Below are 24822 nucleotides of genomic sequence, written 5' to 3' on the forward strand. Positions count from 1 at the left end.
GTCGCTATACATTAGCCTTGAAAATAGTTCCATTACCAGTTTTAAGCCAATATTAATTGAACAAGTTAGTGCCTTGTTTATGCAAATAGCTATACTTCGTCGAAAGCCACACAATAGAGAGACATGTTATTCTTATTATAAGATTTATAAATGCCAGAGCTTTTATTAAAGTTCAGTCTATCTACATAACTGGTTTTCAGCGACTCTTATAAATAATTTAAATAGGTACGATTATTCCATTAGTTTTTTTTTAAGTTTTTAATTTAATATATTTTTTTAAAGTTTTAATTAAGATTTAAGTTTATTTTATAGAATTGTCAATTGTTATTATTATAACTAATATTTTTTTTTACATTTTTTTTTTACATTATTACATTATTACATCGGCAATATATTTTTTATACATACTTATGAAAATTTTAATAAAAGGAACAAAATAATGATTGAATGCTATCATTTAAAATTTCCCTACTGGCGAAGTGCATAATACTGATTTGGCCGCAGCTCAAAATAAAAGGATGATCATTTGCTTAAAATAAAAATGAGTTACAACTGTTAGCTTCAGAATCATGGAATGAATAATACAAGATAAAGTTCCTCATTTAAAAATAACGAATGCACGTATAGGTAAGTAAAGGTACTTATAGAACAAGTGTAAATTAAAAATTTATAACACCCCCGACAAGTGAAGGTTACAGTAACTAGAAATGAGCTGATCAATTTCAAACGGCTGAACCAATTTTCTTGGATTATAGCTAAGAACACTCTCGATCAAGCCACCTTTCGAACAAAAAAAAACTAAATTAAAATCGGTTCATTAGTTTAGGAGCTTTGATGCCACAGACAGATACACAGATACACACGTCAAACTTTATAACACCCCTCTTTGGGTCGGTGGTTACAATATTTGAGAGTTAGGTATTCTCCTAAAAAAGAGAGAAAATCATAAACAAAGATGGTAACACACTAATGTAATGAGCTAATTAGAGAACGTTTCGATTTTATCGCTACATAATAAAGTACAGCTTTTCACTTGTGAGAATACATTTATAATATTATAAACGAAATAACCGTCCATAAGAACGGATGCTTCACGGACCGTGGGCACGAATTGCACAAGCCATCATCCATGAGGAAACAACTGGGCCCCAAGAGTCCGTCAAATACAAACTGTACCTCGTTACGCAATAATTAGATAATGGACGAGACTTTATTCCGTCCACACAGTAGCCAGTTTCTAGGGTTGCGTACCCGTATTGCTAAGACTTCGCTGTCCGTCCGTCCGTCCGTCTGTATCTAGTGAACCGTAATAAGTAGAGAGTTGAAATTTTTACAGAATATGTACTTCTATTCTCACTATAACAGCAACATAATAAGAATTTCAAAGTGACAAAAATGTGTTATTTCTTCAACGATGGTACGGAACCCTTCATGTGCAAGTCTGACTCGCACTTAGCCGATTTTTTAACATTCATTGTTATTGCACTTTCACTGGTAGTCGTATTTACTGCACTTTGGTAAAGGCGCATGCACACGCTTCCATATTACCGCGCGATTGATTTGTGAATCATTTATACCTTTGCATAGTCATTTATGATACCTAGATGAGTCTATTATTTACAAATTACAAATAGTAATAAAAGAGTACGTTAATTTTTTTAATGATACTTTTGACGTTCTAGCCGCAGAAAAAATCTAAAACGTCTCTTCTTTAAAACTGGCATTAACTTTACCTATGCTTGTATCTCGGTCTAAAGTCTAAACTCTAAACTATTATAAACTTTTATACACTAAAACTATGCCTACAAAGTAGGTACATAAACAGGCAATTTACTTACTTTATGTGAACGGTATTCTATTTTAATTCTGTTAAAGCTACTTAATGATATTTAATTTAACTAGTAAAGAAGTTGTAACTTATAGTTTTAAAATACACGGTCTCACAAAAATCATCGTGTGTTGAGCGCCTTATAGCAATGCAGACTGCAGACATCAAAATAGTTTCACGATGACACAATGACAAAAAATGTAAAACAGCTATCAGTTTGCCAACAGCGATAGTTATTGAAACAGCAGTTATTTAACTACTAAAGTTTTCTTTTTTGGACAAGTATTTTTTTTTCTGAAACGGTACTTTTAAATAAGAGTCCGTATTCCTTGAGGAGAGTGTTCAATCTTGTCAGTTTGTAAGTACCTAACTAAACTAACTAAGTTTGTAGTTCTAATACGAATCTTGCACAAGCTGTTATCATAGTATAATAGGTAAACCTACTTAGTTCTGAAATAGAAAAAAATTATAAAAATGGTTAAGTTTCAGGAATGTAGTGTTAATTTTATCATTTCCATATTATCATTCTGTGTTACGCGTGAAGGCACGGTATAAGGCACATTGATCTTAGCCTAAAATAAACCTAAGTCTTACAAACTCCAAAAAGGTTATCGTGTTTAATCGAGCAGAAACGCCTCACGCGAAATCTTTAGCCAATCGTAGCTTAATTTTTAGCAAAATTAGGCACACAATACATCACAATAATATGAACATACTTTGCAAATTGAAGGTAATTATTAAACGCATGATCGAACTACTAGAAAACGATTTCTATATCGATAGAGTTGAAACCAGTTCAATGGTCCACATATCCATTGGACTGGCCAGCTGATACGTGAGAATCTAGGAACTTGAGAAATCTTTGCCTAGTTTATCACTCACTAGCCTTATTAAGTCCAACAAGTGATGAACAAAAACTGAACAGTATAATGCAGAAGAAAAAAGAGACATATTCAATAAGTGCGATACGGTGAAGAATAATGAAGGTAAAATTGAGCATTTGGACAAAGTACCTTACCAAGCTAAAGTAGGTACGCCAAATATCTTCATTGATTGAAAAGAAATTCGGTAATGGGTAAAAATATTTTTGAAGAGATCTTGTAGAATACCTATTTCGAAGAAAAAGAGAGGAAGGGGACAAGTTAAAACTTTCTGCAGATTCAAAATAAACAATCTAGATAAAACAATCAGTCTGATAGGAAAACGAGCAAACAATAGATAGGCATGACGCCTTGGTATGTGTAGCTGTAGAACAATAAGATATTCTAATAACAATGTTCTCAAGACACCCAAAATAAAAACAATTTGCATACAATTAAAAACTTTTACAATAAGTATCTACAGTAGCCGGTATTAGAAATTAATATAAATATTTATATACATAACTACTTGTATGTCGTATCTGTATAATTATAACAAACAAAAGAGCGATGTTACTTTCGTGTTTTCGCTGTGGCTGGTTTATAGTTCTACCATAACAATAATTATTATTATTGAATCTAATATGTTAGTTCAAAAAGTTCTCAAAAAAATCTTAAAATCGGTTTAAAACATAAACGTTATATTTCTAATACGGTTTGAACATTGAATGTCCTATTTCAGTGAAAAGGTATAGTAATGATTTCAGATGATCTGACACATTACTACTGTTTTTTTATGTGTTAGTAGCTTCACTAGATAATAAGGTAAGGTATGTTTAGGATAGTACTGGCACATGAGTAAATATTACTGGCCACTAAGATACGGGTTTTATTAGTTTAAGGGTCAGTATTCCAGTGTATTATAATTTGTACTGTATTGAGTTTCACTGATAAAGGTTTTCTAATTTTTCTTACCTAGTTTAAAAAACGAGTAATGATTTTCACCATCTTCTTTAAGAAATATTTTACAGTTACTTGATATATAGCTTAAAAACAGGTAAATTGCATCCTAAAAACTTCATCCCTCAAATCCAGACATACCAGCAAAAACAAATGCGAGCTCTATCCAGATTAAACATTCGATATCAGAATAGACTAACAATCATTCGTTACCGTCCACAAACCAGTTTAATTAACAAAAAACAGTATAAAAGATTTTTTACTTGAATCAAGTTAGTATTTAACTCACGGTTACGATTTAAACCAAACCTTTTGATAAATATCGATGATAAGTTGGAGTATAGGTATTAGAAATAGTATCACGCCTCTGTAATGTATGTATTGAGAAATGATGCAATGACTCATCAACTTAATATGAGCCACAAAAGGCAAGAATCACAGATATAAATAACTCATTCCGGATACGTTTTTCTGTAACTGTTAAAGTAGTAGACAAAAGAGACCTTTCTTCCATTGGACTCAATAATGCATTACGACATTAGAGGCATACCATGAACTGAATTTGTATGAGCTTATTATCTGAGAAACAACTGTCCGTCTTACTTAGAAAAAGGTCATTCATTTAGTTATCGAATTAATTTCGTAATGAGTTGATAATATTGTAATATAGATCAAACAAATGTCATTATAGTCTTTATGACCATGAGTTTGGACCAAAAAACATTAAACGTGTGAATGTTTGACAGGTCGTCGTACAAAACCGAATCTTACTTATAACTTGTTTTAGTTTTCCGTTCGCATTACAAGTAAATAAACTCTCTGACAGATTTCAACACTTAATTGAAATGCTCAACAAGTTCCTCTTCAATAAATTACATGCAACGACAATGCAAACGCGCCGCGCAGTTCGGTATTTTAACAGAAACTGAGTTTTCAACACGATTTTATGTAAATGTTTCGTTAGTGCAAACTCATGGTAACTAACTAAAACTTAATAGGTACCTAAATATTTATATGAGTGATGGTTTCAATATGAACACAAACAAAAGGCCTTCATACAAACTTTCTATAGCATAGTGACAGCCGTTATAGCCCACACTATTATTAAATGATAACATCGATGTTATACATGGGTTCGTATACCATGTTGTTGAACCAGTAAATCACGATCATAACATGAGACAGATGAATTTGATAAAATCAATGGTAGGTACTTTCTAATCGCAGAGAGAATAGAATGATATGCATTTGAACTTCTGTTGATAGTTTTAGTATCTTTAACCACAGAAAATAATTACAATCTATCTGTGTGATAAAAAATAAATAAGCTATGACGTGTTCAAATTAACCCAAGACCGGTTGTGTTGTATATCACAGATTAACCTTGTTACTCTACATTAGAAGTAGGCACCAGGTGCTAGTTTTGAAATACTCGTAAATGAAGTTGCCAAATCTGATCATCAAAACAGGAATATAAATCAATAGATCAATACTGGGTCAATCCGAAAAAATCTAAGAGACTGTGAGGCTGAGGACATAGAAAGCTCCGGACTTAAACATTAATATTATGCTAAAAATCTTCACCGTGAAAACAACGCTTCAAAATACTTTCACGACACATTCGGGTAATGCACGCGAGCATGACTTGATTTCAATATCAACCGCTGAGAGTGCAGTCTAGCTTACTTGATCATGCAGCGTATCACTGGGTAAAAGTTGGGTTTCTTGTATAAAGCAAAATCTGATGGTCGAAAAATACCATTTATGTTAGCACGTAAAACCTTGATTTGAATATTTTTAAATGTTTAAATATTAATGAAGCATAATAGCCTATTCTGATGCTAAGCACCAAAGTCGTAACGAAATATTGTTGTGGCATAAAGCGGATGCACGCTATCCAAGCTTTTCATCACGATAGTCACTTAATATCCTTCGAAATCTTTGTGTTGTGACAGCTGCGAGTTGCGCGAAAAAACACCTTGGCACTTCACTGCGTTCTCCACAACTTTGTAACTGTATCACTAAATCATGAGCTTGAAGAAAAACTTGACATCACACAAACCATCATCCTGAGAAATGAGATATATCGCGTCGAATTTTAATCCGAGGACATAAAACATAGAACGCAAGGCGACCAATCACGACGGCGTCGCCCCGCTTACTGTTGCACTCCGATTTTGATCAACTCCTGCGCACGTAGTGGTGACGTGAGCGAGCGAGATCAATACATAGGCAGAGACGGACAATTTTATACCTGAATTTAAAAGCTCTAAGATAGTAACAATAGACGTGATATCTTTGTTAAAATTACTGAAATATCTATAGATATTTTTAAATTATTCATTAGGAGTTAAATTAGATACATTTATTAAACTTAACGTCAAACAAAACTTATATTTTAGTAAATAATAATAATTAGAGCTACTAATAACGTGGATACAAAAAGACAAGATTAATACGATGTTTTTTCCTACTCCAAAAACATTCTTAATCAGGAAATTATCAAAATATGTAGCTATTTATGTGACGAAAATAGTATTAATCAAAAAAAAATAGAGTTTGTAACCTAATAAGAATAAGTGGCAGTGAAGCAGCAAGTCACAATGAAAGTGAAGGTCTTATCCCAACAATAATACAATAAGAAAATATTATATTGATTCTTAGAAGAAGTAAGATACGATATGAATTTAGTTACAACCAGTGCAAGGTAGTGATATTGCCCATGACCGGCTATTCGAATGCTAATTGAAGGTTACGACGAAAAAAATATTATCAGTAGGTGTTAATAACTTTACATTTAAAATTAATTATATTTGCTAGCGTTTCCCACCAATATGGTATTTTGTATAGAAATTTAACAAACTTAAATATTTTTACAGAACGATGAGCTTAATTAAAAGTATTATGAATTATGTGAAACACTCACACTTGAACAAATAGAACGACTAACCACAAGACAAACGTAAAAAGATAACATCGACATTCAAAGATTGAATGCAAGATACAAATGATTATTTCATTTAAGGTAGCACGAAAGTGATAATTTGAATCAAAAACCGTTCTAAAATCCCATTAAATGTAAATAAGCTCATATGATGGTGTTGTTACGTTCATTCTGGTTACGTAAGTTACAACATAATCCGGATAACATGGAAAGCGGCAGAAATGAGAAGGGAAAGTGCTAAATGATATTAAATATAAGTAGTATAAACGGCCTATAACAGTTTTATGAAACAGAGCATTTTAAAATGTATTAATCACTTTTTTACAGTGGTCTGTTACTTAATTTCAAAGTTAAAAATGTAAATATAACTTATAATAAGTAATTAACCGATATCATGGTGTTACCAATTATACAAGGTTTTAATTTTAATTATGCTAATACAGAACAAGTTACTAGTTCAAGAGATGGTATTATGCACACGTGTAGAACCGGTAGTCAGATTGCGATTGGATAATAAGAAGACGTAGGTTAAATGCCGAGAAATAATTATGCTAACTCGAATATAATTGTCAGATAATAGCACAAATAGACGCTATCCACAGATCTACGAACACAAATAGCCGTATCAAGTTTGCTGTGATACATTTATCATCTAGAGTCTAGATGTTCTCAGTATATTGATTTCAATAAATAAACTACAGCCTCTTCATATTTCAATAGTACATTTCAAACAAAAGCAAATAATATTATCTGGCAAGGATTTTAAGATATCGGTAGATGCCAGAAGTATGAGACAGCTGAAGGGCTCTCTATATACAGACGTGGAAATCTAAATTAAAGACCTAATAATTTTATGTTGTACAGAACAGTCTCTATTGACTCTATCAAATTTATTAAATCTTAAAAGTATTGCTCTTGCTTTAAAAACAGTGCCTACGTTACGGTATTTTATTAGGATAATAAAAGCCTAGAACTGTATGTAATGTGTTCTGAAATGGTGCCTTTATTGCAAGTCAAAGGTTATACCGTCATTAAAGTTATTATGTTCACAGTGAAACCATTTAGCCTCATACACAAATTAAAAATCGCTCATCGTGGCGTGCTATTGAGCGAGATATGTCAGAGATATGAGCTTCTCTCAGAGATCAAATCTGGAACGACGAAATTTGTGGAAGAACAAATTAGAAAACACTGACAAAAGCAAAAGTGACCGACATAGCTCAACGGATCAGCTGAAGTAAAATCAGTGGGCAGGTCATACCTGTCGCCAAACCAACGCCGGCCGATAGGAAAGACATGTTCTGATTTCTGAAATGTAGAACCAGTAAGCGCAGTGAAGAATAAGTTGGAGTCCATTGCGTTGGATTATTGACTTCGGAAACGGTTGGATCAGAAAGGCAGAGGACCACGATAGGCATCACACTCTCGAAAAGGTCTATATCCAGCAGTGGATACGTGCAAGTTGATGAAATGGAATGAAAACATTTAGATCAACAGGATTCACTTCGGTCTTCAGTTTATTTAAGTCGTAGAATAACTTTAGAACAAAACATTGATTGATACTTTCAGACGTCCTTGAATATGAAGACTTTGCAAATCGTCTCTGAAATTACTTCTGCGAGCCACTTGAACAATACCAAGTAATAAATCTCATTAAAACAAATTCATTTATAATGAAAAATACAGAAAAATGACTGTGGTAAGTTACGATAATGATTACAAATCATTATCAGGACTATGAAATGCATTTAAATACATTTTGCACTGTAAGGCATAAAATATAAGTCATGTCTTTTGACTAGCTTGAAGGAACAATGAGGTAGGTACCTAAGTCATTCCATATAAAGTTATGTTAACACTTTACAGAACTAAATGTTGCTGGTTCATGGTTGACAAGCCGTAGTAGGTTGGGATTAAATTTCTCTATACAACCTTTCAAATGACCTGTCTATAATGCGGATTTGAAAGGTTATGAAGAGTTTGAAACTAAAGTTTAGATACGTGGAGAAAGAGTAAAAATTTTCACAGGTACCTACTTAAGTACCTAGAACTATTTATTTTTATTTCTATTCAGATACAAGTTAACCCTTGACTGCATTTCATCTGGTGGTAAGTGAAGATCAGTCTAAGATGGAAGCGGGCTAACCTGGAAGGGGTATGGCAGTTTTATTAAACCCATACCCCTTTGGTTTCTATACGGCATCGTACCGGAACACTAGATCACTTGACGCCTAGGCCGGAGTCTCCCGCCAGACCAGACCAGACCAGAGAAAATTTAGAAATATTCCAAATGTTCCCTGCGGGGAATCGAACCTGGGACCTCTCAAGACTACAACGCTAACCACTGCGTCAGGTATTTCGTCCAAAGTGTCTAAAATAGTGTCTAAGCATTATAAGGGCGAACTGGTGGAAAGTTCAAGTAAAAGTAGAAATGGTAATCAAGAGGTTTCAATAGCGTATCATTTGCGTCGCAAATCAGACCGCGGTCAAGGCTGGAATCGTGGGGTTTCGCTTTCACAAATCACGACAAGGGAGCGTTAAAAAAATATCAATGAAGTTCTTTATAGCGTTAAAGATTTACTGGATCTTCCGTCTACTGGATGGTATGTCCGTCTGTCCGTCTGTCGTGTCTGCCAAGAAAACCTATAGGGTACTTCCCGTTGACCTAGAATCGTGAAATTTCGCAGGTAGGTAGGTCTTATAGCACAAGCAAAGGAAACATAAAAAAATGTGTTCATGAACAAGTTAGTATTTTCAATTTTAAAAGTAAGATAACTATACCAAGAGGCCAGAGGGGTACCATATGAAAGGGCTTTATCTGTCAATTCTAAAACAGTTTTTATTTATTTTTGTGCATAATAGTTTTTGATTTATCGTGCAAAATGACGAAAAAATACCCGAGTATGGAACCTTCGATGCGCGAGTCTGACTCACACTTGGCCGGGTTTGTTTTGTCCCATTACAAGTTAGTTCTTCAGTGCAGCGGTCTAACCTGATGGTAAGTGATGATGCTGTCTAAGATAAAAGCGCGAGCGGGTTAATTTGGAGAAGGTGAGAAAAATCTTTCTATTTATCTTGCGTTTGATACTTTAATGTGGGCAGTTAAGAGAAACCTCGACATGAACGGATACAATAATTATGGTTGCTGTCTGTGACAGTATTTCACGACCAATTAAAGAGTTAAACGGTTTACATCTAACGCCATAAAACTGTTTACCGTTGGAAATTGTTCAGATAACACTCATATTTTTAGGGTTCCGTATCTCTAGAAAAAAGAATCCTTATAGGATCACTTTGCTGCCTGTCTGTCTGTTTATTTGTCGTGACTGTCAACACCCGTGAAGGGAGCAAAATCTATAGGGTACTTCCCACAGAATTCGAAATAGTACTTCCTGTTGACTTCAATTGGATATGTTGCAGAATGTTTTATAGCTCAAGTAAAGTGAAAAGGCCGAAAACCTTTAAAAAGGCAAAAATAGTTCAATATTTACTGTACGATGGTACGGAACCTTTCGTGCGCGAGCGCGACTCGCACTTGGCCGGTTTTTTTTTTGCGGAACTAGAACGTAACCAAGAGACGATTAGCACCATGCGAAGGAAAAGTTTCAAAGAATTCGTTATGCATGTAATTAGCTACTGGATTGTTTAAGATTTGATCTATATAGCGTAGGTAATTTTCCGAGCAACTGATAGTGTTATTGATTTGAGAAATGCCGCGAATTGAATGAACAAAATGATAAAAGACTCAAACTAAAATCATATATTCAAATTGAGTACCATTTACACTTTTTGATTGTCAACCAATTTTTGTGGGTTACTTTAAAAATGACGGACTATCATGAAAATTTCCTTTCAAATGAGTGCATTATACGTGAGTGTACGTCATAAAAGGAACCTACTGAGTATAATACTACTGCTGTTGCTGGAGAGTGTCCCATAGTATACCACAGTTCACGACTATGCGTTGATAAATCAATCAGTCAGTCAGGATAATTCTATTTAAATGTTTCTAAGATTGAATAGATATTAAGGTAAGTTGTAGGTAGGTATATTCACTGAAACCGAAGGCAACCTCCAAGACATTTGATAAGCTAGTGTTGCAATTTATTTTTGCTGCAATTAATGCAATAACCGCAATCCTTCTTACTGGCCGCTTGAACTTTAGCACGATTAAATTTTAGCAAGAGAGGTACGAAAAATTTAGTGAATAATTGCAATACAACCGCTTATATGAGATCTACCGTGGTAGATTATTTTGACTATTCAAAAGCACTTGTAAAAGTTTAATTGAATATTTAATTGAATAAAAATATTTTGAATTTTATTGATACCGCCTATTTTGATAAGGTCGCCCTTTGTTTGTAAATCTTTCCTGTATTTTATTCTTTATCATAGTTTTTGAGCAATAAAGTTGTTCAAATAAAAAAGTAAAATAAAATATTTTGTGTTTAAGTTTTAGGGCGTGATAAATTCTGAGACAGGTAAATTTTCCACAGCAATTCTTTCTTAATTTACCTCCTAGCATTTTTTTTTTCTCGTCTGGCTTTACAAAGATTAGCCAATATCGAGTTTGTAGTTATTTGTAACAAGTTAGTTAAACTATACAAGTATGGACCCCGTCTGTGCCGGCGCTCGCCGACATACGCACGGCACCCCCTTAGAGCGCTTTCCAGTCAGTTTTAACAAAAAAAAACACTCCAAAAAGGCAGAGCACGCCCGCCAGCCAACACCAACACAGACGAAGTCCTCCTAGTATTTTACAGTGCGTGTACATAAAGCAATTTTTATCTATAGTAATACCTAATCGTACTTCAGCATTTCGTCATCGGCCTACATAACAATATTTCTCACAATAACCTATAGATATTAAGGCCATATTATTGGCTAATGGTGGTCACTAAGTGAGTGGAGCTAAGTCGAAAATTATCTTCATACTACATAGAAACGAAAACACGATTTTATCCCTTGTTGGCCTTGCTTTATGGATTATATTGCGGTATTAAGATGGTCTTAGTAGGACGGGATCTGCTTTTCTTCTAGCTCAATTTTCTTAGAATTTGTATTCTAGGCTTGCATTAACGTAACTGACCGTAACTGATTAAAAACTGTTTCGATTTGATTTCCATCTTTAGATGCATGTTCAATACATACCATACATACCTTACCATACGTTCCTACTTAGATTAAACTCACGGTTCGTACTTCGTAGATATTAAATTGTATTATTTAATTATACAGGGTGGTCAAAAAGTCGTGGATCAAACGCAATAGGGAGATAGAGGAGGTCATTTCCAGCAAAAAAAAAATCTACAGCATGGCCATATTTAAATTGCCCTAAAAGTTATGAATATTTTTGGGTTTTTTAACAAAATACCAGATTCTCTTACAATTACACTAATTAAAAAAAAATGTGATAAAAAACAATAAAACAAATGATGTTGTGTCATTACTAGATAATGTATCAGCACTACAAACCTTCTATTGAGGCTCTGGCTGCCAAATTAGAAGAGCAATTAATTTTTTTCCAAAACTTTTAAAGCGTTACCAAAAATTAAGTGTCACTTTAAAAGCGCACTGTGAAAAAAAAATGTACTACGGAAAAATGACCCTGTATTAGAAAAACTTGCTGATTTAATGCCAATTCAAATGAGGTATAACACATTACTCTTTGTTTCGTAATTCTGGTATTATAATCGTTTTTTCATGTCAAGGTGCAAATTTCAGTAGATTAGTTTAATTCAAGTTAATTTTGAAGGTTATCATGCTGCTAGTTTAACTGCTAGTTTTTGTACGTTGGAATGCTAGAAACATCACTGTGCTTGTCACACTTAAAATTTGTGAAAATAACAGAAACTCTTCACTACCACCACGTGCCAGAACTACCCAGAACGCCCGTCTTGCAAGTAGTTCATCTTTTCTAGGAAACAAAAGGATAAAGAAACTATGCCTCTCTTTCAAACTAATTATCTTTCCTATTTGCATTGTTGAAATAAGGATAGTTTCTTTATCCTTTTGTTTCCTAGAAAAGATGAACTACTTGCAAGACGGGCGTTCTGGGTAGTTCTGGCACGTGGTGGTAGTGAAGAGTTTCTGTTATTTTCACAAATTTTAAGTGTGACAAGCACAGTGATGTTTCTAGCATTCCAACGTACAAAAAACTAGCAGTTTAACTAGCAGCATGATAATCTTCAAAATTATTTTGAATTAAACTAATCTACTGAAATTTGCACCTTGACATGAAAAAACGATTATAATACCAGAATTACGAAACAAAGAGTAATGTGTTATACCTCATTTGAATTGGCATTAAATCAGCAAGTTTTTCTAATACAGGGTCATTTTTCCGTAGTACATTTTTTTTTCACAGTGCGCTTTTAAAGTGACACTTAATTTTTGGTAACGCTTTAAAAGTTTTGGAAAAAAATTAATTGCTATTCTAATTTGGCAGCCAGAGCCTCAATAGAAGGTTTGTAGTGCTAATACATTATCTAGTAATGACACAACATCGTTTGTTTTATTGTTTTTTATCACATTTTTTTTTAATTAGTGTAATTGTAAGAGAATCTGGTATTTTGGTAAAAACCCAAAAATATTCATAACTTTTAGGGCAATTTAAATATGGCCATGCTGTAGAATTTTTTTTTGCTGGAAATGACCTCCTCTATCTCCCTATTGCGTTTGATCCACGACTTTTTGACCACCCTGTATATAATATAATTGTATTATTTAAATTATGATATATAATTGTATGTACCACGTACTTTGAGTTCCTTTGTTGACAGATGCCGCATGTTCATTAAATAGTATGAAAACCAACCGTTGTTTTTATTTTTTTACCTACAATGACATCATGTGAGTCATTTAATGGTGATCACTGATCACAACGCACAATCACAAGTTTCAATGGCAATCAGGGAGCCTAGCCAATAGACTTCAATTATAGAAGAGAGAATCGATTTTTGTATTTTGAAAAAAAAAAATTGAAAATTTCTCTCTGTTCGGTTTTACAAATTTCGTAAAGAAGGTTAAGCGTATTGATAGAGGAATGAAAATAAAATGGTCGTTTAGCACAAAGACTATTTTGGGCACGCCTGAACGGACGGATACGGTGTCTTCAAGTCCATAATAGCTATACCCACTCTTTAAAACAGCGATTGTGTGTAATTGTGGAAAATAGAAACGTACATTATTGTAGGCATTCCGGCAGTCCAATTTATAAGAATGGATTTATTAAGTATTAAGTACCTACCTGGTTAGGTAAATTTTAGTTACCTGATTCGTCAATATTTTATGAAGCATGCCACTTATCAATAAACCGCGATAGAATATTAATTAATGAACGTAATTAGTCGCACATATCCTATGATCCTTAGTTACTGTCAAATGTCGACACATTACGCTATACACTTTCTCTTCCTAGTCTTTGTGTACACGTGTTTGTAATTACTAATTAAAAACGAGTTATGCGTAGCTCTTTATGTCTGGAGTCTGGACCTTGCATAATAATTCATAGTTTTTGAGTGCCATCTGCTATTTTTAGTTAAATAAAACTGGACTTTACTTTCTAAAAACAACTTTTGCCAAAAGTATGCCATAGCTACCTAATACCTTTACTTACTAGTCTAGCAACGCGTAGAAATTATAGGTAAGTATACATTCTTACTCATATCTTACGAATTAGGGACGTAGTTGATGTCCGCGACTTCGTCTCGGATTTCTGAATCCACACGAAAAAACCCATGGTAACTCTCTGATTTACCGAGCTGAAAGATGTACTACGTAAAAAATGTACTTTGCCTGTCGTCAAAATCGCTTCAGGAGCGGTGAAAAGGTAACAAACTTTTACATCAGTTCAAACGCGAAAGTTTGTTTTTTGTGGCTTTATTGGTTTGTCCTTCAATCACGCCGCAACGGAGCAATAGATCAACATAATTTTTGCATGGATATACAAGTAGACGGAGAGTGACATAGAACATTTTATATCCCGGAAAATCAAAGAGTTCCTACGGGATGTTTATAAAACTAAATCCACGCGAAGTTCTCTTAACCTTCAAAAATCAGCTCCGCCCGTACTCGAAATTTAAAAGCTAAGCATGTTTTAGAACTTTTGTAAAATCACTACCTAGGTATACCCAAGAAGTTTGTGATAATAAGTTGTAGGTATAAATCATTGCAAGGCCGATTGCCAAGGCTCACGTATCAATTGCTTATTGCAAATCATTTCGCAAGCAAAGTACAAAGGAGAATACTAACAATCCACTTCAGTGTTGCGATTTCCAAACACCGATCGTTTCGCACTGCTTACTAGGTAGGTAGGCAGGTATGTAGATAGGTAGGCATATCAGGTACAAATTGGCAAACAAAAATGGTAGGTATATACTAAGTAGAAAATATATCTACAGGTATCTAATGAAGTATAACCTCTTACTACATATTCATAATATCCATATGAATCACACTAATATTATAAAGGCGAAAGTTTGTATGTGTGTGTGTGTGTGTGTGTGTGTGTGTGTGTATGTTTGTTACTCCTTCACGCAAAAACTACTAGACGGATTTGGCTGAAATTTGGAATGAAGATAGATAATATCCTGGATTAGCACATAGGCTACTTTTTATCCCGGAAAATCAAAGAGTTCCCACGGGATTTCGAAAAATCTAAATCCACGCGGGCGAAGTCGCGGGCATCGGCTAGTGCTTAATAATTATTATCTATACATGTAATAAAATTGTAGAAAAGTGGTGTTTGTACAATGGAAATATATAAAAAAAAGTAGCAGGGGTTGTTATTATATCGATGCCAAACTCGAAAATGTAATTAATTTTTTTTGTCTGTTTGTCTGTGTGTTTGTGCACGTTAATATCAGAAACGGTTTATTCGATTTAGATACGGTTTTCACTAATATATTGTAGTAAGCTTCACTTAACATTTAGTGTTTATTTCATGTCAATCGGTTCATAAATAAAAAAGTTATGTCAATTAAAAGAATCACGGCGAACATTTTTAACGTACATGCTGCCCGAAAAGTCACTATTCCACGCGAACGAAGTCGCGGGCACAGCTAGTACTTATAATGTTAACTATTCACAGCACATCTGTTTAACTGGTTTTGACTTTAGACGTTAAAACCTAGATTACTTTTTATACCAGAAAATCAAAGAATCCCCACGGGATTTTTAGAAAACCTAAATCCACGCGGTTGGTATACTACTTTGTATCTCAAAAATCAGAGTTTACTATCTACCATGGGAAATACCTACAAACCAACTCCACGCGAATGAAATCATATTCAATAGGCATCATTTATTTATAGATAGATAGATAATAAAATAATATAATTGATGAAGTGAGAGTCAGTCTCTGATTTCAAAATAACTGCCTTTTCTTAAAACCCCGGGATTTTCTTAAAACCCTGGGAATTACCAACCTCAAAAAAGCATCGGAGGAAAATACTAAAGTTATTCTCTATGATTTACTCATTTCGAATCTCTAGAATTGATAATGGACCTTTTGGTTATCTATAGTTCGGTGTAAATCCCGTATCACGTTACATTACGATCTTTCAGACATTTTGATTCTAATTTTTGTAGCAACACAATTTTAGTTTTCGGACTTTTTTCTTTACTTGTGCCTACCTACCAGCCAAATTTCATGATTGTAGGTAAACGGGAAGTACCTACTTACTCTATAGGTTTTATTGACAGAAACAACAGACGGACAGACGTGATCCTTAAGTATAAGGGTTCCATTTTTCCTTTAGAGGTACGGAAAAAAGTGCTTGTAAGACTTGTTGAAAAATGTTTACTAAACTATAGAATAAAAAATGTCGCGTGATTTCTATCAGAATGCATAAGGTTTGCCTTGCCAACCTACCTACCTACTCCAGCATCTCGTAAGAAAACTTAGTGTAGTTGCTGTTTTTCCGCTTTCTCGTTGGGAGAAAGTTACCGACTACGCAAACGGGCTGAATAATATCGATTATAAAAAAACTACTGTTTAGACATAAACTAGGTAAATATATTTTAATTAGAAGGAAGAACCTATTTCTCCGAATTAGCATTTTATGTAAGTAACTAGGTATAATTTATTTGTTTAAAAAACGTTTTGCACATTTTATTTTTTCCAAAAATTTTAAATTTAACGAGATCCTTTTACGAGATCACAAACAAGTAATTATTAAAATCATTAATTTATAAATCTTTTGTTTTTAAAAATAGAAAAATTCGCGCGCTTTTTTGTTACTGTTAATTAATAAAAAATTATGCCCTGCTCAGCAACTGCCATCTATATCACTATTATTTTATAATTTTTAATAGTTCAACTACTCCTTCATAGATGACGCTACTTTGTTCAGTATGCTAACTAAACTGCCCACCGGATGGCAAAACAAAAAATATAGATTAAAAAGAATGCAATCAAATATTACATAGTTAGAATTGTAATTTATTGTAATAAAATCATATTTATCAATTCTTTTTGTGATTATAAATAGTTATAATTATAAATAGTGATAACTGCCATCTACATTTGACATTAAAAACTATTATAAGTTTCTTAATCTACTCTTTCATAGATGGCGCTTTATCTAACTCTGCTAGTCCCCAATAGATGGCGTAACCATAGATGGCGTAACTAGTACATATTAAAGTTTTAAACTTTACTTATTATATTTATAAAAATAAATTTAAAAAATAATATTAAGGTGGATGCGACATAAGGGGGCAGACCCGTCTCATGCCCCTTAATATAAAACTTCCTAGCAAGCACTTCCTTACCTTCCATGACATAGACAATGCTGCCAACATCCCCTTCCTTGATGATGAGGCTGCCGACGGCATATTCGACTGGGTACATGCAGTCCACAATCTCGCGAATCTGAGTCATCTCCAAGTTCTTCATGAAATCGTTGTCCAAGATGGCACTCTTGATTAGTTCCCGTGATCTGTAATTAATACAAACATAATAATTAGTACCTAATTTAAGTACTAATGTACCATCAACTATAATTTATATATTTATGTTTAAGTAGGCACCTGTATTTATAAAACACGACACGATAGGGTACCTAGGTAGATACCTCCTTAAGCAAGCTTCTTCTATTTCAAGGTACCTACCTATTAATTATCATTTATGACATAAGGTTATTTATCGATTACACACCATTTTTAGGGACGTACGTATGTGAAAACGCATAGGTTCCTATCACTGACATGGAAAATTTACATCGATGGTCAGTCATTACATCAGTAAATTGCAATTGTTAAGTAAGTAACGTTGATCCAATTCAGTCACTAGGTGGATGATCTACATAATTTGGAGGTCCTTTGACCTCACCGATTTCTCATGCCTCAGATAGCAGGTTAAGCCGTCGCGTTAGTCCTGCCCCGTTTGTCACTACATCATCTAATAATAATTAAAAAAACCAAACATTCTCGTAGTAGAATTGTATGAGAAGGGGTCTGGGAACCCACCACACAATTATCCCAAGAAAACTCTTACCATTATAGGTCTATACCATTATATTATAGTGATTAATAGAAAGGAACCTCAGTAATCACACTAATATTATAAAGGAGAAAGTTAGTATGTGTGTGTGTGTGTGTGTGTGTGTGTGTGTGTGTGTGTGTGTGTATGTGTGTGTGTGTGTGTGTGTGTGTGTGTATGTTTGTTACTCCTTCACGCAAAAACTACTGGACGGATTTGGCTGAAATTTGGAATAGAGATAGATTATACCCTGGATTAGCACATAGGCTACTTTTTATCCCGGAAAATCAAAGAGTTCCCACGGGAATTTTAAAAACCTACATCCACGCGAACGAAGTCGCGGGCATCAGCTAGTAAGGAATAAGACTGCAGGGAAGATCCATCCATTCTAAGATCCAAGATGTTATAATATGGCGTGTTATGAATGTTAGATAAGTCTTTGTAATTACTTCTCAAGAACTTTAATAACATCGACAATGGAAGGTACCTATCCGTAAGGTAATTAATACTAAGTGTTTATGATGACGAAAAGGAGTTGCATCTGCGATAGGATTGCATAATATTTTAATAATAGTAGGTTGCTGTTGCAGTTATCTCTGCTTTTTAGATATTATAAGACGGCAGTGGCATTAGTTTTTTAGTTAGACATAAAAGGTGGTAATTTTCTAAGACTAATATTTAAAAAAAAATCTACGTTAGGGATAACGTTTTTTTTAACCCCCGACCCAAAAAGAGGGGTGTTATAAGTTCCTATATAGCAAACTTTTTTAATTCACATGTTTTTGGCGGTAACTCTTATAGAGAAAGAGAGGTGAAGGCCAGAACTTCGTTATTAATTTATAAAAACTGAAAATCTGATCATCGTAGCTTTGGCAGATTGTAAAATCTTACGTCAAAGTATAAAGTGTATTTTGCTATATTTTTCTCCGGAATAGTATTAGAAATCACGTCATGCATTGGCCAGACACTCGTTGAAATCCATAGAGGGCACTTTGATTTTGCTTAGACTTAAGTTTCAGTTAAAACGAGACAGGTTTATGTCAGCGATATAACGCTGTCTCGTTTTAACTGTTCTTAAGTCTAAGCAAAGTCAAAGCGCGCTCAATAGATCTCAATTTTAGTATCGTGGTATCCCCCCTGCCAGACACCCTTTAGCTGGGGTTTCTTAACTTAAGTTAAAGTAAAGGAAAAAATTCGAAACCCGTGAATTTTAGGTTACATCACAAAAATAAAGATGGTACGGAACCCTAAGTGTGCGAGTACGAATCGCACTTGGCCGGTTTTTTCTTTGAGACAGAATGAGTAATTCATGTCACGACCATCACGACGCTCCGTCGTCGTGCAGTGACATTAATATCTGCCGCAGCCCAATTAAAATGACTACGTTTTTGAACCTGACATCAAAGGTCACTTTTTAAAAAGAGCAGACTCAAGTTTATTTATGTTTTATACAGGGTGTAACCAGAACGCTACCAAAAACTTAGCATTTAAATACTACCTTAAAACAACCCAATTCCAATAACCATTTGCCTGATCTTGTAGTTTTAGTGATGTAGTATTTTTCAAACCCGCATTATATAGCGTGCAAAACTCGGGTCAATGCCCCACCTAGGACGCGGCATTGACTTAGAGTGAGCTATTTACGGAACGTTCATTGACCTCTAGCGTCAGTCAGATGTTTTATTTGCAATATGTTGTGAACTTTTAAAAATACAGGATTTAACAAAAACTATTCGTAGTTTTTATGTATCTTATCAGTAATCACTAATCATCAGTACTATCATCTGTCTTCGTTTTTGCTAGCGTTTTGGTTGCACCCTGTATTTAGGTAGGTCAAGACTCAAGACTAAGGGTTTTATAAAAATGGGCACTCTTTGATTTTTTTTTATTCACTATACGCAAGCGTTTGACCACAATCACACCTGATGGAAAATGATGATGTGATCTAAGGTGCCTATTCATTCTTGTTTTAAAGATACCCGGATTGTAATTGGTAGGAAACAAAGATCGCGGAAGTGTATTCCAAACCTTAGCCATACGAATGAGGAATGATGACGCAAAACGTTTCGTGCGTGTAGATGGAATGTCGACGACATAAGGATGGAAACTCGCCCGGGAAATTTGCGGTATACAAAGCTATACTATCCGTTTCCGCAATGCAAGCTACCTATATTTCTACCAAACGACAAAAACGGTAAGTGGATGGGCCGTAAAAAAGAATTAGTATGGATAATGGATAATATATGAATTACATACCCCGATGATATTACATAGATATTGTAAAATGTGCATGTAAATATATTGTATGTTTTAAACAATAAGCACTTAGGAATAAATAGCCAGATCGTTCCAGACAAGGCTGCTTCGGTAATAGAGTTTAATGACAATAACCTTTATATTATTACAGTAAATTGATGTCATAAACTGCGCTCAAGTCTACCATGCGTATTAATAAATCTTAAGTATGTACTACCTAAGTATGTAATTATGATTCATACGTAGAGCCGAGAAAAATAGTAGGAAAATTTTCTAATCCCAATACAAAGTAGGCAATAATATCTAAAACATAATTCCCAAATTACGGGGAAGGATTCCTCATACGCTAAGGTTTGGAATACTCTTCCGCGATCTGTGTTTCTACCAATTACAATCCGGGTATCTTTAAAACAAGAGTGAATAGGCACCTTAGACCACATCATCACTTTCCATCAGGTGTGATTGTGGTCAAACACTTGCCTAATAGTGAATAAAAAAAAAGGATCATTTGAGGGGCAAGGGAGGTCACTACGTAGGTCGCTGGATGAACAGAAGTTAACAAAAAACATAAATAATATACCTACCTACGCATCTAAGAATACCAACCAATGACGGTTGAATTATTATCAGTAATATAGGTTTCTGGTGATAGCTAATCAAATACATAATCACAGTCGTAAACCAAATCTTAATGGGTTAAGAAAGTATGATAAAAATTTAACTTTAGTCAAAACGAACTGCTGAAGTCAAGCTTAAATTCTTAGTTAGATGAATAAGCTGACCATAGAGAAACGTGGAATATATTTTTAAACCTGGCTAAACTTTTTACGAAAAATTTTCACCCACGAGTTCGATCTGGACAAAGCAAATGCTCTTTTAAACACCATTTTTCCAAGTGGTATTTCGGTCAAATTATTCTCGTCTTGGGCAGTGTGCCTGTACTTCAAATAAATATTGTTCCGGTTACGCTCACGTAAAAGTTTTTCCAAATTATAAATAAGCACGCTAAAATTAAAACAGAACTGAGGGCAAGAAAATATAAGTGAAAAACATTGTATATTCGACTTCAAATTAGCATATAAAGTTTACGAGATCTAACTGAGATAATTTTGACGTTTTGAAGATGTTGTATTGGAATCGAACGATTCGGAGATATTGTATTGGAAACTTTCCGGAAGTCTGCCAAAATGGAGTTAAAGTTTATTCGGTTCGAAAAATCAGCTCATTGTAGTTGCGTAAAATTTTCATGACCATTACAAACTACCTAACAGCAGCCGCAACTAAAGTGTATTTATCACTAATTATTCTTTCGTTAGTGTATAATAATTAATGTTGGCCATATTTTGTATGTCAAACATGAACTTAAAATGTTATTGAAAGAAATTAGTCACTGTGGCCATATTGTAACGAACGACATAGCCCGTCAGCGAGTGCCATAGGCGAGGACAATCGTAAAGTTCGTTCGTAATTATCGTAGACTGCCGCGATCATACTTTGCGAACTGGCCTTAATGCAACAGCTGAATCTACTGAAAAGTAGATCAACTGATCAATTCGAGTATGCGAAAATGTATCGATGTAAAAAAAATGTGCAAATGTATGAATAGTTGACAGGTTTTTACACAGTTTAACATTTTTCACAGTAGTTATTTTTTGGTGAGTATGTATGCATGTGGACCGTACATTTTGCATTTTGGCAAAAACATTGCCGTGTGCTCGATGGAATTTTCTATCAGCAACATCTCAGGAATCATCCGAATTTTCTCAAATTCGTTTCTTGTTTTACTCCCTCGCGAAGTGAATTGCCATGAAACTGACACAGCAGATTAATTTAACTAAAAACCAAATTCCACGTTTCAACTTCTATACTTATTCGTTTTTAATTATAATAAATGACGTACCTACTTACTTCACATACAAATTTTCCTCCCTTATTTATCGCCTTAAGGGTGAATTTTCCAAAGCCCTTTCTTAGTTCTCACCTACTTCAGCTAAGAAACTTGTGTGCAAAATTACATCTGCTGCAGTCTAGAGCTACAGGCTTAAGCTATGTGCTGATTGACAGTATCAGTGTTATTTTATGAAGTAGTGTCAAAAGTACGCGATGGAACGATGGCGCGATGGCGGGTAGAGCCGCCATATTGCTGCTTAAAGGTAATTATACCAAATGGGAGCGATTGAAGGCACTCCGGCTAACACACGTCGACCTCGCTTCGACACACGCGGCGAAGAAATTCAATCACCCTGATTGATTACATTTAAGTACATTTCAAGATACTTATTAATCAGTTAAAATTAACTAAGTATGAGTCGCACGAAGCCCTTTTTCTTCTTATTTTACTTTATGGCTTTTAATAGTGCCAGTTGCCGTACCAGTAGGCGTTTACCAGTATATTATGTAGCGTAGCGTAACCAGCGTAGCCATGGATGGGTCATGTATAATAGAAATTATAATGACAATGATACGCTGAGCAGTGAGCTATGAAAATGAATCAATTCTAAGGGCACGTACTGATTACAGACCAGAAGCATCGCTTGTAATTGTAACAGCTAGGATTTGCACATTACATTGGTGAGCATTTTACAACGCTCACTTTTGTAATGAATGATTCTACTACGAATTTTGCTGTTGTGAATGCTGTAGTAAGTGTTACAAAAGCAAAAATCCTCATATCAGTTCTGCACCATTGTTATGTAATGCTCAAAATCGAATTCTAAATTGTTAAAATATATGACAAGATGCTGGTCAATACCAACCCTTATTGGGGGTTTCACACACCTACACACATCCTTCGTCAAACATTCTTGGCAGAACAGCCCATATATAGAATTATTTTTATTAATCCCTTATTAATCTAAATTACTTACTTGTGACTCTTCGGTATTTTGATCAACTTCATTTCATTATCCTGAGACAATGAAGACAAAGGTTCCGCTGATATAGCTGTCCTTTTAAGTCTCGGTTCACCAACCGGAAGTATTCTTGTATTTTCTATGCCCGGTGTTTTTACGTGTTCCTCTTCAGTGTCAACACCATTCCTTTGTATATCAAACATTTGTCTTGTTAGTGGCTTGACCACTTGTCTGAATTTATCTATTTCGTTCTTCAAATATCTTATTGTGGCATCTTTGTCGTCGATTTCATTTTCTAACAAAGCTATTATTTTATCTCTACGTTTCAATTCTTGCGTCTTCTCTATGACTATTCGTTTCATTTCTAACAACTTTTTCTGTAGTTTGTAATAGTCGTCTGTTTTACACTGAGTGGTATGTGTTTGGGCCATTTTGATCCAATAAATGACCCTAATTACACAAAAGTTACACTATAGTCATATAAGTAACACTTACGTCTTTATCAACTTATGTACTGGTCACATTATCTATAAATATATTTCATTTTTAAGCCCTGTGTTAATTATTGATATTTAAAGTAATTAATTAATATAACGAGCTGTTATCAATAGATAAATTTTACTGTTTCACTTGTGCAAACTAGCCTTAACATGAAATAAATTCACAAGAAATATTTAAGGATGTATAACGTCATAATATTTCTATTGTATTTTTAAATTGTATACAGCAGTTCCAGCGTGATTAGGTTACAGAATACAGATGATAGTAACTTGTGGACTGAGGCAGGTATTCACCTGAAGTGAAATAAAACCATTTGTGTTTAATAAAAAACCTTAGCGAAATTAGCTCAATAACAAGCTTATCGAATAAATGTTAATTTGTTTAATTAATTTTAGCAAGGACATATTTTTTTAATCTATAGCAATTAGCATCCCATAACACTTGCTGCATTGACGTTCTCCTAAATAATAAACTATGTACGTGATGTTTATAACACCCCCACTAGTAGATATGAAGCGGGATCGGATAATATTTTAAATGCACCATTATTTAATTAAATTTAAACTACGTTGGGTAAAAATCGTATTAAAGAATTGCATTTCCAAGTTTCTAATCAAAAATGTATTTATATATTTTATCTACTCTTAAATGTAATTAGGAGTAGATCACACTAATATTATAAAGGAGACAGTTTGTATGTGTGTGTGTGTGTGTGTGTGTGTGTGTGTGTGTATGTTTGTTACTCCTTCACGCAAAAACTACTGGACGGATTAGGCTGAAATTTAGAGTGAAGATAGATTATACCCTAGATTAGCACATAGGCTACTTTTTATCTCGGAAAATCAAAGAGTTCCCACGGGAATTTTAAAAACCTACATCCACGCAAACGAAGTCGCGGGAATCAGCTAACATATTATTATTATTAACTTTATTAATTAATTAAAAACATATTATTATTACTCGTTTCTAAAATATGTAGGTGGTTACACATAAGGTCGATGTATCAGCAACATGTATCAAGAAATCATTATACCTTTCAAAGCTTAAGGCAAAGGCCATTACAAGATTAATTACCAATGAAATAATTTGGGACATATTATGAGAGCTTGGGACTATGATTATGAAACAAGTAATAA

The 24822-nt window shown here is 34.2% G+C and overlaps 1 protein-coding gene across 5 annotated transcripts in view; it reads right to left on the minus strand.

Moving 5' to 3' along the window:
• LOC123873603 (cGMP-dependent protein kinase, isozyme 2 forms cD4/T1/T3A/T3B) overlaps positions 1-24822 on the minus strand; it is a 160068-nt gene that overhangs the window by 35347 nt on the left and 99899 nt on the right. For 2 of the 5 annotated variants that reach the window (XM_045918491.1, XM_045918492.1), the window contains exon 3: positions 17369-17535. In XM_045918491.1, coding sequence (XP_045774447.1) covers positions 17369-17535 — 167 coding nt within the window. Of the gene's footprint in view, positions 1-5626; positions 5822-17368; positions 17536-23200; positions 23739-24822 lie in introns of those variants that run through there. The other 3 variants (XM_045918493.1, XM_045918489.1, XM_045918490.1) reach the window with 3 other exon arrangements.

This window comes from Maniola jurtina, chromosome 17, assembly GCF_905333055.1.
Source record: "Maniola jurtina chromosome 17, ilManJurt1.1, whole genome shotgun sequence".
NCBI classification, from domain to species: domain Eukaryota; kingdom Metazoa; phylum Arthropoda; class Insecta; order Lepidoptera; family Nymphalidae; genus Maniola; species Maniola jurtina.